The 17,552-nt window shown below is 39.7% G+C and overlaps 1 protein-coding gene across 2 annotated transcripts; it reads left to right on the forward strand.

Annotated features, from left to right (window-relative positions):
• Positions 1–17: 17 nt before the first annotated feature.
• On the forward strand, positions 18–17,001 carry LMAN1 (lectin, mannose binding 1). 2 transcript variants are annotated; one of them, XM_030466986.1, is made up of 13 exons: positions 18–325; positions 1,698–1,852; positions 1,955–2,062; positions 3,760–3,821; positions 4,522–4,621; positions 6,331–6,454; positions 6,813–6,871; positions 7,463–7,595; positions 8,560–8,756; positions 8,863–8,933; positions 12,090–12,243; positions 12,981–13,102; positions 14,051–17,001. In XM_030466986.1, exons 1-13 carry the CDS (start codon positions 115–117, stop codon positions 14,085–14,087), a joined length of 1,533 nt encoding a protein of 510 aa, XP_030322846.1. In that variant the 5' UTR covers positions 18–114; the 3' UTR covers positions 14,088–17,001. The 2 variants fall into 2 exon arrangements, with proteins under 2 accessions (XP_030322846.1, XP_030322847.1); XM_030466987.1 differs by having other exon boundaries at positions 8,563–8,756.
• Positions 17,002–17,552: the final 551 nt, after the last annotated feature.

A 17,552-nucleotide genomic window follows, 5' to 3' on the forward strand; every position in this document is an offset into this window, starting at 1 on the left:
CGCCGCCCCGCAGAAGGCCTCGCCCGGCCCCTCGCCCGCCCCTCACCGGCCCCTCTCCCGGCCAATCGCGCAGCGCCCTGTTGGCTCTGCCGGGCACCCGCAGCTCGGCCCAAGATGGCGGCGCGCTGGCAGCGGGGCGGCCTGGCGTTGTCGCTCCTCGGCGGTGCGCTGTTGGCCTGGGGCAGCCTGCCGATCGCCCTCGGGGAGGCGGCGGAAGGCTCGGCGGCAGCTCAGCCGCACCGCCGGTTTGAGTACAAGTACAGCTTCAAGGGGCCGCACCTGGTGCAGGCGGACGGGACGGTGCCGTTCTGGGTGCACACGGGCAGTAAGTGCCGGGCGGGGGGCGGCGGGGCGCGAGCAGAGCCGGACCGGACCGGACCGGACCGCGCCACGTTACTGAGGGCGGGCAGCTGTGGCGGCGCCGCGGGAGTCTCGTAACTCGCGATACCCGCGGGGAAGGCGCGGGAAGGAGCCGCTGCAGGTCGGGGCGCGGCCCCCTGAGGTTGGGCTCCGGGGGTCGCCAGGGTGATGGCGGGGGGGGCTCCAGTGCTCTGCAGCTGCCGGAGGGAGCAGCTCCGGGCTCGCCCCATCACTCCCCGTGCCCCTCGGCACCGCCCGCCGCGGGCAGGTGACACCGAGCCCCCCCGGTGCCCCGCCCGTCGGTCCCGGTCCCGCCGGGTACCACCTCTCTCCGGGGACCGGGAGGCACCGCGACCCAGTGCTCCGGAGCCGCCGTGGCCGTTCTGGTGCTGCGGCGGCGGCCGGGGCGGTGCGGGGCAGTGGTGATGTGTCACTTACCCGGCACCCCGGGGGGACAGGAGCCCTCCTGGAACCCGGAGCATCAAACCTGGAATTGGCGATTGGACCTGGGCCAGTCGGAGTTTATTGGACGCAGATGATGCAGTTGATGTGCCCTCTGTAGCAGGGGCTGAGGATTCAATTGTACTCACACTCTGGTCCTCCGTAACCCCCTCCATGTAAATTGTATTTATATTTACTGTATGCAGTGCTCTTTCTACCTTTGTATAGTTTGTCTGCAGAGACTTCTGCTGTGTTGGTTTGTTTTATTGTGTGGGGGGGGCTTTTTTTGTTTGTTTTTGGGTTTCTTTTGATAGACAAGTTTATATTGCTTAGTTCATTAGTGTTAATTTTCAAATCTTACTTGGCATACTACAAGTGGTATGAAGGAATCTGGCCATAGGTGAGATATTTTCGTGCATTTTTAAAACAGATAATCACAAAAATAAATGTTATTTAATACAGATGAATGAATGTAAAAATTTATGAATTTATGCCTATTCTTTTAAACTATTACACAGAAAACTCAGCTATTTTTAAAAAGCAGAATGGAAATTTGTGATTTGTGAGAAGTCATGTGGAATAGAGCAGAAAGCTGAACCCGTTTTGGTTTTGATTAGTTGATTTAGTATCTATCTTTGCAGCAAGGCCAATGATCTATTTAAGTTTGTGTGGTGGTCTGGAATGTAATGCACTAGTAATTGAGTTGTTCAGAGTAAAGGTGTGGGGGTTTGGGGATTTTCCTCCTCTAAGGTGTCTGAGTATTAAAAGGATATTTTGAAAGGTGTTCTCTGGTTGAGAAGACCAGAAAATTTTGTGGGTTTAGAAGGCTTGTTAAGTTCCTAGTTAATCACTTGCAATACTTAAGTATATTCAGTGTTGGTTCCTTTCCTTTCTAGATGCCATACCAAGTGCAGATCAGATTCGTATAACAACATCTTTGAAGAGCCAAAGAGGATCAGTGTGGACAAAAAACAAATCAATATTTGAATACTGGGAAGTTGAAGTTACCTTCAGAGTTACAGGGAGAGGCCGCATCGGAGCCGATGGATTGGTATGAAGAGTCTGATCTACCTGAAAAAGAAAAAAAATTAAAAATAGATATGCTTTGAAAAATGAATCTCAACTTATGACTCTTTCTTGCTTTCTGTAACAGGCAATCTGGTTTACAGAAGAGCAAGGCTTGGAAGGTCCTGTGTTTGGGGCAGCTGATAAATGGAATGGCGTTGGAATTTTCTTTGATTCCTTTGACAATGATGGGAAGGTTAGTTGGAAACAAACTCTTCTAGCAAATAAATAACTTTCCTGCCTGTTTTGTACATACAACTGTGCAGAAGAAAGTCAGATGTTATTTTCCTATTCTCCCTTCACTTTGAAACAAAAAATAAAAATGGCAAAGTTTCCCATACAGAATTTTTACCAGGCTTTTTCACACTTTTTTTTAAGTTTGAAAGTTGATGCGTAACATAATCAGTGACCACTGAACATCAGTTCATTTGTTAGGTTTGGAGGGAAAATAACCATACATAAATGTACAAGCTGACACTTGGAACGTCTGTGCACAATTTGAAATGTTGATATATCTGAGGATGGGTGCTTTGGAAGACGTATATTCTACCAAAGCACAGCCCTGTGGAAACACGCATTTCCATGTCTGACTTGCTCTTTTTCTTGGAAAAAATATGCTGTAGTTCAGCAGCAAAAATTCTGCAGCAAAGAGGGGTGACACGCTGCTCCAGTTTTCCAGTCCAGAATGAATTTCCAGTTTTCCAGTCCAGAATGATCCTGGGAAGCTTTTAACAATTCACAGTAGGTCTGGTTTGCCTTTTTTTTTCCTTTTCCTTTCTTACATCAATTTGGCTTGCTTTTAGTTGTTTTAAATATATTATTGTAGGTGTACAATTTTTTTTCCTAGTCCTTTTACCAACTTCATAATATATAAAAGTTGAAAGACTGAAGGTGGCATTTATTTTTGTGATCTTCAAAGTCATAGAATTACGGGGTGTTAAAACTTCATAGGTACTTTTTTTTTTCCTAACTACTTGCATCAATATGGACACTGGCACTGGAGATACCATCTACCAAAAAGTGCATTTGGACAATACCATTTGCCTGAACTTTGATAGCTCTGGGGTTCTGATCTTGACAAGTTTAGTCAGTTGGGTGTGAAACCTTTTTGTCAAAAGCAGTGATGTGTCACTTCTCATCAAAATGAAAGGTCTGTGTCATGCCTGTGTTGGTCTGACACTCAAACACTGGAGTTTGTCAGACTCCCTTTAATGACAGCCTGCTGTCTTCTTCATTCCCAGTGTGGAGGAATTCTTCCTGTTGCTGTTCCATTGTGTTCACAGGAATAAGTTTGGTGCTGTAGCTGGTCTTCAGATGAATATACTAGCATTCAGAGCCAGACTTCATCTAGTACTGCAAACTGAAAGCACTCTGATTATGATGCTAATTTTAAAACTCTAAGTGCTTTTCTTCTCATTCTTCTAAGGCTGTAGGTTATACTGGAGTTGAATTTTTATTTCTCTGTAAAAGTAGTGACAGAATGACAACACAGTGTCTCTTTGGAAGTTTTTTCCAGTGTTACATAGCCAAAGTTGGATGTATTAAGTCATCAATTAATTTCAAGGTCTGTATTTTCACTCTCTATCAATTTGTCCTATCTGTGGCTTCCATATTTCTGGATTTGACAAGTGATGATCATTGGTAGTATATTCAGGAACTGAAGTGTCTGGTTTTTTTTCACCCCTAACTAAGCAAAGCACAACACAGTACTGCTCAGTCATTTTGCCTCTCTAATCCTGAAGTACAGAAAGAAATTAAAAAAGAAAAACATCTGTAGTGTATCTGTCATGTAATGACTTTAGATGCTTTATTGTAGAAAGGCTTCTGGTGATGATAATTACTGTTTCACTTTAAATTAAACTATTCCATTTGTTTGTTATTTCTTTTTTCCAGAAAAACAATCCTGGAGTGATTGTTGTAGGCAACAATGGAAAACTTCTGTATGACCATCAGAAGTAAGTTTACTTTGTGTTTGTGATGGATGTTTGGTTTTGTCTGATGAAGTCCTGCATTACACCCACAAAGGTTTCTTTCGTATGGAACTTGGTTGTTTCCTTCACATTTGCATTTCTCTATTGGCTAAAACACCATTTACAGTAACAGGACAGAAACTGACAAGTGATGGATATTTAAATGGCACATGTCCTTGGGGATGGGTGACCTCAGAAAAATGGAGGTACAGAATTTTTGTCTCTGTCACTTCTGGATATCATTCACAGTAAATAACTGACAGAAGTGGCTGATGGAAAGATAGTTGCCTGTTACTAAAATCAATTTGTTTAATTTTTATTTCCAATTGTTTATTGTCAGCAGCAAAACTGACATTTTTTGATTTATTCTCTGAGGAGACTGGTGTCCAGCTTAGTTGATGCAGCCTGGACTTCAGGCTATTTCCATCTCAGTTCACAGGTGGGGAATACATTTTAGGAACAAACTGACTGCCCTGTTATTGCATTCTGTCTCTATTGTGTCCCATAGAAAGCATCTATTACTGTTAATCCCAGGCTTCAGGAACCTCTGCTCTTGTGAGAGAGGTTTTGAAAAACTTGAATTTTGAAAAACTCTTAATGATGTTACTGAGTGATACATTGGCACTTTTTGTCTCAGTTGATCAAGCATAAGATATAGATTTATGCAAGTTGTCTTCTTGCATAGTGATGGTTCCACTCAAGCATTGGCATCCTGTCAGAGGGACTTCCGTAACAAGCCCTATCCTGTTCGAGTCAAGATAACATACTACCAAAAAACACTGACTGTAAGTACTCTGAAATGACATCATTACTTGTGTACTTGTGTTTATCAGCTTTTTAAGAGTGGTGCAACTATTTGAAAACCTAAAGGCCCCATATGTAAATTCCAATATACTTGAAAATGCTGAGCTCAGTAACTGAAGTTGGAAGGAGGTGCAGTATGTTCAAACGTCAGATGAGTTTTTAGCTATATTAGTGCTTTTGTAGCTTCCTGGGCTGACTCAAGCAGGTACTGCTGATTTGTCTGGTACACAGGAGTTGGTAATGCTAATGGTACTCATAGGGGCTTTGCCTCTTCTGTTGCTGTTGACTTGCTTGTAGAGGTGTCCCAGCCAGTGTCTGTTCCTCAGCTGCTGAGTGGCTGAGCAGCTCCTTAACTTGAATCCTATTTCTCACGCTGCTCTCAGAGCTCCAAAGGGTTTTGCAGCTGATTGTGAGAGGTTCTTGAAATGTGACTAAAAAACCAAAGCTTGCTCTTTGACATTAGATTTAGATTTGCTGCTTGAGGATTCAGTAGTGCTTTGAAGATTAAGATAGAAAACACTGGTATAGAGAAGTCTTCAAGACTTCTTAAATACTATTCATGTGACTGTGAATTCCTCCTAGATAAGGTGAGAAAAATACTGGTGTGGTGCTGGGTTCCAACAGCTGTGAAGTGTGTATTTCTTGGCTTCTGATTTGTCTCGAAAAGGTGCTGTTCACAGATATTAGCCATGAAAGACACAGCTGTCATTTTGTAGTGAAAGTTGCTTTAAAATTAACCTTAACACAAATGCCTCTAAAAGAGGGTGGACCTTGTACTGTCTTGTAATGGTAACAGCATTACTCTTGAATGAAAATTAAATTTCAGACTTCAAGGCTGCTGTGTACCTGGTCCCTGATGGTTCTTTACCTAGGAACTCCTCTGGCCCAAATGTTGCTGCTAACCTTAGCCATTCTGCAGGTGCATCAGTGGAGGAAGAGTGACTCACTCTAAGCTTAGAATTAACTTAAGGATGGTAAGGGATGACTTTTCTGGATCAGACCAAAAATTTGTGTTGCCCACAAACTTACTGGGATTTATCCTTTTGATACGCTGGCCTTTAACGTAATCACTGAATCAGGGATTTCTTGAACCAGTTGGCATTATTATGCCATCATCAGTTTTAAAATACAGTAATTCCAGTTTGGAAGGGACCTACAACAATTATCTGGTCCAGTTGCCTGACCCTGCTGATCAGAAGTTAAAGCATGTTATTAAGGGCCTAGTCCAGACACCTCAAACACTGCCAGGCACCGACCCCCTCTCCAGGAAGCCTGTGCCAGGGTTTGACCACCTTCTTGGTAAAGAAATGCTTCTTCATATCCAGTCTCAATCCCTTGTTCTGCCAAGCTGGTTGTCTACCCCTCTTGCTTGACTTCAGACAGTGGCACTGCCTGCTCTTCTGCAGCATTCTTATAACTGAAATTAATAACTGCTATATGTGTCTGAATTCTGTGCAGTATAGATGTGACATATAGAAAATGCTGAATTCTCTCTATGCTGTGCTTTGAATCAGACCTTTTTTTTTAAATAGAAAGCTTAAACATTTTCTTTGTAAAAAGTGTCTTTCAGAAGAGAAATATGTTTTGGTTTTTAGTATCAGACACTGACTTATCTGATAAATTGTATTTGTGACCATTACTGTAAAAAAAAAACATATATATGTGGTAAAAATTGTGTTTGTCCTTTTAGGTATTAATTAATAATGGCTTTACTCCAGATAAAGAAGACTATGAATTTTGTGCGAAAGTGGAAGAGATGGTGTTGCCATCACACGGATATTTTGGAATATCTGCAGCAACAGGGGGACTTGCAGGTAGCAAATATTAAAAATAGTGGGACTTGCAGAAGAGGTATTGGGGTTTGTTGGTTTTGCTTTTTTACTGCTAGCATTGATTCTTTTTTTAATTGTGATGAAGTAATTAATCCTCTCCCCTTCCCAAGTTACTGACACACTTAGGCCTTTTCCTGGCTAGAGCAGAAGGACTTTGCACCCTGTCTTTGTCAGGACAAACTGAGTCTCATTTCTCACTGCATAAACTCTTGGGAGGACTGGGCAGATTCTGCTGCATGGAGATGTTTTGCAAGTGCAAGGCTGACCTGGGAAGTACTGGGACTTTTAACGTGGGGCAGCAGGGCTGTAACAGTGGTTTTTCTTTGTTTGTTGAGTACAGATGACCATGATGTCCTATCATTTCTGACCTTCCAGTTGACTGAGCCTGGGAAGGAAGTAGTAAGTATCTTTACACCTGATGAGTAAAATATGCTATTGTATGTTTTATATGTTGCACCAGATTATGGCATCTCCTCTGACGTCATGCTTGGCATCCCTCTTTCAGGATTATGGCGTGCAGCTGTGTGGTCATCTGGTTTAGAAAAACAACTAATACTGTAATGTTTCAGTAACACTTTAACATATTCAAGACACAACACTGAATCAACAGAAATCCTAATGTTAAAGCAAGACATGCAGAGAAAACAAACAAATAAGTACACTTTGTTTGAAAAGTGGACAAAAGAATCTGTTCTTGCTTTCAGCTTCCCATACCTCCAGAAAACTTCTCTATTGCTAAGCAGCATTTACCCTTGTGAAACCCAATTTCTTTTTAATCACAGGAAGTACACATGTAGTGGGGAAAACAGCTATGGGTTTCCATAGGAATGTCTGATTTCTTACTTAAGCTTAATATATTAATGTGCAGCACTAACTGTGTTACGTTTTCGTATCTGAAATCTGAACAGCCTCGCAGGAGGGATGTTACACAGTGGTGGATAACATGGAAAAAATCTCCCCTTCTGCCCCTCCTTTGATAATGTTTTACAGCCAACACCAGATGCAGAAATTCCTCAGAAAGATAAAGAAAAGTATCAAGAAGAGTTTGAACACTTTCAACAAGAATTGGATAAAAAGAAAGAAGAATTTCAAAAGGAACATCCTGATGTGCAAGGACAGCCAGGCAAGTTATTTGAGCAATTATTCAGTGTCAAGGAAAATGCTTGCTTTCTGGGATGATGAGAAGTAGGGCCTGATCTCTGACTGGTCTTGCTCAGCTCCTGCTAATGATGTCTACTGTAAGAATCCTTAGTCTTGTATTTGTAAAGTATCTTCTGGAATATAAGGTCCCTTCTATCATGCCAGGACTGAGAACAAAACAAAGGAACAGAAACATGATGGGAATGATGAGAACCTGCATAGAACAGTAGAAGGGGGAGAACCCCACGCATCCGTCTGTGAAGTGGGTGATGAAGGGAGCAAGGCCTTTTTGGTTATTTGAAAATGTACTTGAATGGTTGTCTTTTTGGTTGCTTCTACACATTCCTAACAAACATTCCTTTTCCATCTTACTTTATGGATGGTCATTCAAGATGGGCTAGTGGATATGCTGGAACATGTGTTTACTTGAAGAAAGCTTTTTAATGCTTTCCTGATGTTTGGCAGGTATTGAGTTCTGCTACTTGCAGCACCTCAGCATTAGCTGCCATTCAAAGTTAAATTTGGGTTGGCTAATAATCAAATTTCCAGCTTAATTTGTGGGCTTTTATTATTTAAGTTTGGCTGGGTAAAGTAAAATGGCCCTTTCCACTACTGATACCACACATCCACAGCTCTTAGCAAGTATTGACTTAAAGGTACTTCAGGCTAAACAGCATTTTGCTACTGTTTTGAAATTATATTTAGTTTAGGGAAATTATAATGACTCTTGGCCACTTTTTTGAGTGCTTTGATTTTGATTGTTTTGCTGTGGAATGTGGGTATTTTGTGAATTTGCTTGGGTTGGGTTTTTTTTTGTTTGTTTTTTTTTTGGAGCTGGGCAAACCTGAATGTGTGTATTTGAAAATATAATGTAAGCCAGTTTGTTTCTTACTTTAATGCTTATAGGGAATGAAATACGTAAGAACTACCCGTGCTTTTTTTTTTAGCAGCAGATGATCTTTTTGAAACTGAAAGTGATCGTGAACTGAGGCAAATCTTTGAGGGGCAGAATCGAATCCATCTTGAAATCAAACAGCTGAACAGGCAGTTGGACATGATTCTGGATGAGCAGAGGAAATACGTCTCTGCAGTCACAGATGAGATTGCTAAAAGAGGAGCTGGTTTTCCAGGTCAACAAGGACAGGTAAAAAAGGACCACAATGACTGATATCTTGGGATTATTTCATCCACACAGTCAATTTGGTTTTTTCCAAGATAATGATCTTTTTTTCCCCCACTTCCCCTGCTAGGTTACCCAGCAAGGGACTGAGACACTTGTGAAGACTCAAGAAGAGGTCATTAGACAAATAAGTGAAATGAGGTAAATGCTTTCAAAATACTAAGGCTATGTTCTGATTTGTAGTGTTTTCCACCTCTTAAATCCTAATTATTATTTCAGTAGCAGAGACAAACTTGAAATTTGTGTCAGTTCCTTAGTAAGTATTCTCTGCATACATTTGATTTCTCTAATAAAGTAAGTTCATGTGCCTAGGGTGGCTAGGTTTTTTCTTTTGTTAGAGGACTATCTGGCAATGAACTTCCTCAGGAGACTTCTGTATCTGCAAGGATACTTGCAAGTTCCCGAGTGTTTAATAACTTTGCTTTTTAAGATACAGTTTTGAAAGTCAATCGAGAGGAATGCTGTACCTTTTTAAAAGGCATTACCACTTGAAGTAAAAATCTTACCTTCAAGGTGCTATACTGCTCAGATGGGTTAGAGAGAATTATGGTGTTTGATAGGGATGTGTGTGCACTACTTCTTCAGTAGTGAGAAGTGTGATTTTATGATTGCTGTCATAAAGTGATTTTGACTTGAATGTCAAATTGAAGGTGATTTTATGGTTGCTGTCTTTAGCAGGAATGGCTGCAAGATGCTTTAACCCTTCATTTAGAGTAGTTAAAACATTAAAACATCCTTACCTTGGTCTTAGGAAAAGGAAAAAAATTCCTATAGCTGTGTGTTTTTAGTGTGTATTAGTTCAAGGGCAGCTCTTGTGATAGATTTATCCAAGTAGGTCAGTTTTTTGTAGAATGAAGATTAAAGTGCTTCCATTTTTGCACTTGTTCTTCCACGAAAGCTTTTATGTTAATATTCTTGACAAATCTTTATATCTTACAGGCAAATTAGATTTTCTTGTTAACATTGGCAGTCTGCCATTTTAGCCACTGCTTGTTAGGTATGAGTTTGTGTAACATAATATTTTCTTAGATTAAAGAAATGTTTTTATTTATAGACAGAAATAAACAGCCCGCTGTTGCGTTGCTGGTCATCCCGGAGGAAAAGGACTTACTGTCTAAGCAATTTTCTTGTCAAGATTTGCGGATTTCTTAATCATCTGATTACAAGAGAATCTTCCATGTTCATACAATACAAACTATCAGCATGGTATTGTTCATGCAGAAGCAAATGTAAATTAAATTTGATACAGACCATGTCTGTTTAGGGAAGTTATTTTCCTCTTAACAAACAATAGATCAGTCTGGGGGAAGCTGGGTGTGCAGATTTCTGCTAAATACGTAGGGATGGTGGTAGTAGGAGGGAAAGAGGACCAAAATGTGTCACATTTGTGTTCTAGCACTGAGAACAGTGAGGCAAGATGGGCAAGGTGGTGGATGTGGATAGACAGAATTACTATCAGAATTCGTTACACAGTGGTTGTGATGATGGTAGTATGGGTTTGCATGGGTTATTTAAGAAAAGTCTTCCAGCCAAATCTAAAATAGGTTATTACAACCCTATTGCAAAGTAGGGGTAACTATTAATCAATTTAGTTTAAATAATCTATACAATGACAATACAAAAAATAATTCTTGGTAACATGTGATAATTTAAGTTAGGACAGATGAGGTAGGTTTTGCATTCATTTTCTGTGTTTAGGTTCCAAGTTAGAACGAGAGAAGGTGAGAGTTGCTTTGATTAGTTCTGTTTGCAGTGGCTCAAAGAAGCAAACAGTTTTTGGTAACTCCCTTGATAACTTTGCAATATTAAAAATGTGCCTGTTGAGGCTCAGTGAGAATGTTGCAGAAATCCATGGCTTAAGTGCAGTACATTGTCTGTAATAACTGGAAATGTTACTGTGGAACATGATTGGTCTTCTAACAGCTGCTGGAAGTGGGATTGAGATTGTTTTATGTGTGTTTCCTGAATTGCAATGGCAATTGATAAAATTGATATAAACTGATACAAATTGATACAACTGATAACAAGCTCAGAGATGGGCAGCAGCTTTATGACGATCACTGGTAAACTTTTTTTTTCCTCAGTGCTTAACTTGCTGTTTTCACAGTTACTTTGAGCTGTTAAAAAATCAGCAATATAATTCTGTATAACACAAATATAATTATATGTTGTTCCTGCCAGCTTATTGAAGTAATGGTATTCAAGTCAGTTTTAGTTTTGCTTTTTTTTTTCTTATATGAGAGTTAAAATTGAAAGTGTTGAAGGCCAAGTTGGATGTGTCTTTGGGTCTAGTGGAAGGTGTCCCTGCCCACGGCAAGGGGGTTGGACCGGGTGATCTTTAAAGGTCCCTTCCAACCCAAACCATTTAATCATACTCTGATAAATTGCTGACCACTGTACAAAGAGCTATGACTGCACCCTGAAGGCATCAAACTAAGCTCTCATCTGAAAAAATGTCAAGTTTTAAGTAAATTAAAAAGAAATCCAAAGACATACATTTTGATTGCTTAAATAATGAAGAGATTAACGTTCACATGATAAATATTTTAGCTGTGGAATAATCCTCTTTGCAACTGAAAAGAGACATCACAGCAGGGGAAAATTATATAAGCATATTGATTAGAGATAAAGTATTTTTCTCTCATTGACTAGTTTACCTCAAATAAAATTAGTTATGGAACCTCAAGTTTGTACAGATTTGATTTGTTGTAGCAGCAAAATGAATTCAGATTAAGACAGTATTATTAAGTATTATGACAATGCATATGGGAAATGAGTTTCTCGTATAAATGATAATCATGAAACAAGAATGTACCTAAATCTTTTCTTATCCTTAAAGCTTCTTCCTTATTTTTATTTCTTACATGACTGCTTTTATTTATTTATTTTTCAAACAGCTTTCAGTTTTCTTCAAAGATTGCATTAAACTCTGCTTATCCTAAAGCCTTGGCAAGAGCCTCAGATAAAACACTTGGTTCAGACTTCATCAGTCAGGCAAAGCAGATGTCTGGCAATGGAATATTTGCCAGATCTTGTGTTCAGCCTACTTTGGGATGTGGTGCACTGTACAAATTGAAACTGTTTGTGGAATTAAATACTGTAAACAATCATAGTTTGATGAAGAAACTATTTCTTTAAAGGCATTTTTGGAAGCTAGAAAAAAACTAGAAGTTGTCCTCTTGGGACAGCTGTGTATTTGAGACTAATTTAAATGGACTAAAAGGGGTCTGGAATAATTGGTGTTCCTAGAAAAGCTGCTCTGTGTTGAAAGATGTTCTGTTGTTTGTCTTGTTTCAGAAATTCCATGGCTGATACTCTGAGGTTGATCACTGGAGTTCAACATCCTGGCTCTGCTGCAGGAGTCTATGAAACAACTCAGCACTTCAATGACATCAAAGAACACCTTCATGTAGTAAAGAGGGACATAGAGCACTTAGTACAACGAAATACGGTAATTTATGTGCTGATAGTGTAAAGCATGACTGTAATAATTCTTTATTTGGCTCTTAGTGAAAAGCTAGGATGAGCCAGCATTCCATTTACGGAGCAATTAATCCTTCGTTAAGCTGCTTCGTGAAAACTGCAGTGCCTTGACCTAACTGCATGATCTGTGTCTTGATGAGAAGTTTTGCACAAAGACCATGATTTTTTAGCCTAATTTCCTGTGGAAACAAGGTCAAGCAATTAGGTTTTCTGGGTGTTTGTTTTGTGGGTTTTTTGTGTTTGTCACCCTGGTTAACAGCTCTGTACAGAGGAGATTCTTTATTGCTTCTGCACAGAAGGGAGAGCTTTAATCAGGGGAAACTCAGGCAGGCTCCATTTAAGGTTTGGAAGTGTGAAAGATGACTGTGTTCAGAATCAGGAGCACCTTCATCTAGCCTAGGTATCAATTAAGCTGAATTAGTCTAAGATCCCATTGAAGGTTTTTGACCTCTGTGTTAATTTATCAGAGGTTTATTCTTTCCCCTGTAGTTCTCAAATTAACATCATCTGAGAAACAAAGGTGAATGGAGAAAGCGTGGAGCATGATTATGATTTTTCAGAGTGGTTTTGTGTCTCTTTGCTGCTTGTGTTCTGATTTTTAGATCATGTTGCAAAGACCTGGTTTTGTTTCTTGAATGTAACAGTTCTTCACTGGCATGTCTTGTTTGCTTTTTATATTAAAATAAGTTTTTTCTTGGTTTTTAGGCATCTAGTGAGAAACCGAAGTGTCCAGACTTGCCACCATTTCCATCATGCTTATCTACAGTGCACTTCTTCATATTTGTAGTGGTGCAAACAGTGTTGTTCATTGGTTATATCATGTATAGGTAAGTATGTTTTTGTTTAAAGACAACAGGGCAAGTGATTGTAGAACCTGTGACTGGAAATGCAATTGCAACGATATGATGATGTTAATCTTCTTTAAGACAAGCAGTCAGTCCAGTTGGAGGTGACCACCTTCTCAAAGCAGGACTGACACTGAATACTGACCAGGTTGCTTAAGTGTTGAACCTGGTCAGGTCTTAAAAACCTTCAGGAAAGGAAACCTCACTGCTGTTACGGACTCCATTGGAAATGTTTAATTATCATAATGAAGTTTGGTTTATTATCCCCTCATCCCCAGGGTATATCTAGAGGGAACATATCCTCTCAGAGTTTGTGTTGTGTCTTAGTCTTACAATGTGCATCTCTGTGAAGAACCCGTCCCTGTCTCATCAGTAGCATCTTGTGGGTATTAGAAAGCTGCCTTTGAAGCCTTCTTTTGTCCAGGATGAGCACGTCCTGTTCCCTCCCTCTTCTCTTGAGGAATGTGCTCCTGGCACCATCCTTGTGGTCCTCTGCTGGATACTAATGGTCCATTAATATTCATTCAAAAATACCATTTCATGTGAAGGAAATCCCGCTTCAACTAAATTCTTCCACTGTTTAGTTGCATGTATTTCCTTTTCTGTGATGATCTTCAGGCCAATCAGATACTGAGAAGATTTGGAAAATTTTAATTAAAATGTTGTAAAAATAATTTCAAATGATCCTTCGGAGTTTCTGGCTTCTGTTGTCTGATGCAAAATTGGAACTATAGCAATGCTTCCAGTGTCTTTGCAAATAGAAAAAAGTATATCCTATTTTTGTGATAGGACTTATGTTTGATTTCCCTAAGTATCTGTTGGGAAGGAATGGAATATTTTGATTTCCCCAAAACCAAAATTTTTATTTACACCCATTGTATTTTAATACTGTAAGTACTTAATGAACTCTCTTCTGCTTTTTCCTCTCAGGACTCAACAAGAAGCAGCAGCCAAAAAGTTCTTTTGATGACCCGTTCCTTTGTGTGTACATGGCAGCAGTGTGTACACACAGCAAACTATACACTTCTGTAAATGAGGGAAATTTTAGTGTTTGATATACTTCAATACTGTAAATTATTGAATTTTGTTAAATGAAAGGACTTCTCACTTAAACTGTTAATGCTAAAGTTAAAAACAGACTGGGGAGAAACAGAGCAAATGCTGGATAGGGGGAGACTGCAGAGCCTGTCTAGGTCTTAGTTTTCATTTAACTTTCTCATAAATACTGTCAGGCAAACGTCCACAATGCCTCTTCTTTTGTCACAGTTCAGAGCAGGGACCTGAAACACCTTGTTGTTGATCATGAGAATTGAGAATTGTAGATGGATGATTTGTGCAGAAAGCTTTCCACTAAGTGTCCTGACATATCACTTAAAAACCCCTAGACAATAACAAACAAAATACAAGCACACACCCACCAACAACCCCTCTGTTTTGTGTTTTTTTGTGTTTGTGTTTGTTTTTTTGGGGGGGGGGCTGTGTGTGTAAAAAAAAATTATGAACATGTCATTTCTCTTTACCATTTGGATTTAGCAGTTTAAGATTTTTTTAATTAATTGTAATGCTTCATGAAATATAAACACTTTTTTGTATGTGGACACAAAGACAGACCTGTTATCAGCCTGACTGTTGATACCTGATACAGATATCAAACTATACAGAAGAAGCAAATAAAATCTTATTTCCTTATTTTGGGTTTTGGTTTAGGCAGTGAGAGAAAACATGATAAAGTAATTTCCTCTAATGTATTGTCGGACTGATTTATGTTTTTGTAGTTTCAAGTCTGTGATTTTGTCTGGAAATTTGTGGAACTTTCCCAGAAAATATACCATTGCTTTTATACCTCTTCAAATATGATTTCATTAAGGGTGTGTTTAGTTTATGAATATGTCTTTATATTGTAAAGCTGTCACGTGTCTTTCACTATCAAATACAGATGCTTTGATTGAAATCTTGACAAGTATTCTAAACTACAGGTATTGAGTGTTAGCCCATTTCTTCACAAGCTGTTGCCTCAGATGCATTTGTTAATCCAGCAGCTGTTGTAGGAGTATGATGTGATGATTGCTGCTTTAATATCAAAAGCATAAGACTAAACAGGTGTTTCTGATACTGCTTATCAGGTGAACATTAGCTTCGGAAACAAAGCAGAAAGCCCAAACTAGGAATGTGAAATGAATTAATTTTGTCTTGTTTACATATCTGTGGTAATTTTGTCCTTGAGTTGTCTGTGTGTAGAGTTAGAATAGGAGTTCTTGGTTGTTTAAAATTCCATAGTATGCATGAATGTATCAGACAGTTTCACTTTTAATTATTAATCTTTTTGTCTGAATCTGCAAAAATTACCTGGAATCTAGCATACTACTACTGCATTCCTACAGTTAACTCCCCTGGAGTGCAACACATGCTGCCAAATTTGCTGTAATGAAGAACACTTCAGTATTGTGCCTTTCAGTTTGGAGAGATGATAAATCTATGCAATACATTTTGTTACATAAAATAGTGTCCAAAAAGTGAATGTCTGTACTGTATCAATAAAATGATAGTACCTACAGACCTATTTACATAGCTACAGTACGTAGTGTACCATAAGTGGTACAGCTTTATGGATTGATTTCTAAATTTTAGAAGATTTTGCTGTACTAATTGGAGAAACTACTGCCTCAAGCTAATCTTGCTGGGTAGATCAATGAAACAACAACTTCAGATAATCCAGAATAACACATAGGAATTTATCCATTCAGTTAACACCAGCAAATATTTACAGGTGCCTTGAGTCTAAGCTATTCCACCCCTGACTCTTAAATTGTTCTGAAAATTTACAGTGCTGTTCCTTTCCATTGCAAGCCTTTCTGCATCAGTGTGACACCTAAATAGAGTTCCCCCCACTCTCAGTTGGCTTTGCAAGACCCTTTCTTTATGATGAAATGATAGCAATTGTATTTCGATAGGCAGGAGCATGTATCTGGCATAATGAGGAACAGATCTGATAGATCAGTTGGAGGAAGACTGTATTCCTTGTTACTCTGAATTTACCCAACCATAACTTTGTTTTCAAGCTGGAGCAGCCCATATGTTTGTATCTTCTGTTAGAAAGAACACTGGGGATGATGTCTAGGGGAAAACTTGACCCTACAAGTCTGTCTTCACTATGAGGCTCAGCATGTGTGCTCATGCTATTAACAGACCTGCCAGACCTCCCATGTGCAACTAGGAAACCCTTGTCCAGGGGAGCAGGTCAAAAGCATAAGCTCAAAAAAAAAAGTAACCTGGCTTCATTTCACAGTTGTCTCTTTGGAACTTCCAGAATTACTTCGTCACCCACTGGATCAGAGGAGAGCTCTCAGTTGCCCAGCTCAGATTTTGTCTGGTTTGTTCCTCAAGTGATAGCAGCAAGTTTGGACTTCAAGAAACATTTGACAGTGTAGCCACCTGTTATGTCTGGCTACTAGAAGTTTCAGCACTGACAGCATGTTTGATTCTTATTAGTACGATTTCAGGACTAGAAGGAGAAAGAAACTTGGAAATCAGTCTGACAATCAATCAGTCTAATCAATCTGTTAGAACAAGTCTAACAATTATATTTGAAGTGTGGATGATAAGCAAATATTTGGCAGTGACAGAGTCTCACTGTATGGGTCAGTGTATACATGGTCAAACCTGAATCTTTCAGAAGTGAAATTACGGTTTGTAAATGACTGAGCTTCCTGTTTAAAGAAAATTTGGCATTTATCAATGCATCAGTTACTGTAACACTGAAGACTGCCTACTGTTTCTTTTTAAATTCAAACAGCTGACATTTTCATGTTTGTTTCTAATGTAAATTGACACTTGGAGTTCAGAAATAACCTTATTTGAATAAAGATGCATATTTTTAGTAAGCTTTTTTCTTTTAATTTGGTACACATCCATGAAATCCAAGCAGGTGTGTCTGAAGCAGCCTTTGCCCTCTTCTTCAGAGGGTTTGAATGTTTGGAGATCTGGGTTTGGTCCTGCCTGGTACTGCAGAGTTAACAGAGCTGAGAGGCCGAGGCTCCGCCTGTGCTGCAGACCCAGCCTCTGCTCAGCCTGTGCCCAGGGATTATGTCCTGGGTGTCGCAGCCTAAAGCAAGGGTGACTTAACCAAGAGTCCTACTCCCTCGAAAGCTTGTGCTGAAAGTCAGACTTGCCTGGAGTATCAGACACAGCTGGTGAAGTACTGTGTGTGTCATCATCTTAACTTCTAATGGCAGGTCGAGGTGAGGTGCTTGCTGGCTGCTTTGAGTACACCAAGTACTTCGTTTTTCTGATCTGAAGATTGCCTCGCTCTCTCAAGTTCTTTCCTCAGATTCCCCACACTGCTGTCACCTGGTGCTCTGTTCCTCTTTGCTGCAATACATGCCTACTCAAAATAAAGCAGTCTGTGTCTCTTCGGGGGTGGTGGGTTTTTACT

The sequence above is a fragment of the Calypte anna genome, chromosome Z (assembly GCF_003957555.1).
Source record: "Calypte anna isolate BGI_N300 chromosome Z, bCalAnn1_v1.p, whole genome shotgun sequence".
In the NCBI taxonomy this organism is placed as follows: domain Eukaryota; kingdom Metazoa; phylum Chordata; class Aves; order Apodiformes; family Trochilidae; genus Calypte; species Calypte anna.

Coding starts and splice junctions, on each gene's coding strand:
- LMAN1 (XM_030466986.1), top strand. CDS start 115: ATGGCGGCGCGCTGGCAGCGGGGCGGCCTGGCGTTGTCGCTCCTCGGC. Junction 326..1,697: donor GTTCTGGGTGCACACGGGCA/GTAAGTGCCGGG, acceptor TTTCCTTTCTAG/ATGCCATACCAAGTGCAGAT. Junction 7,596..8,559: donor TGATGTGCAAGGACAGCCAG/GCAAGTTATTTG, acceptor TTTTTTTTTTAG/CAGCAGATGATCTTTTTGAA.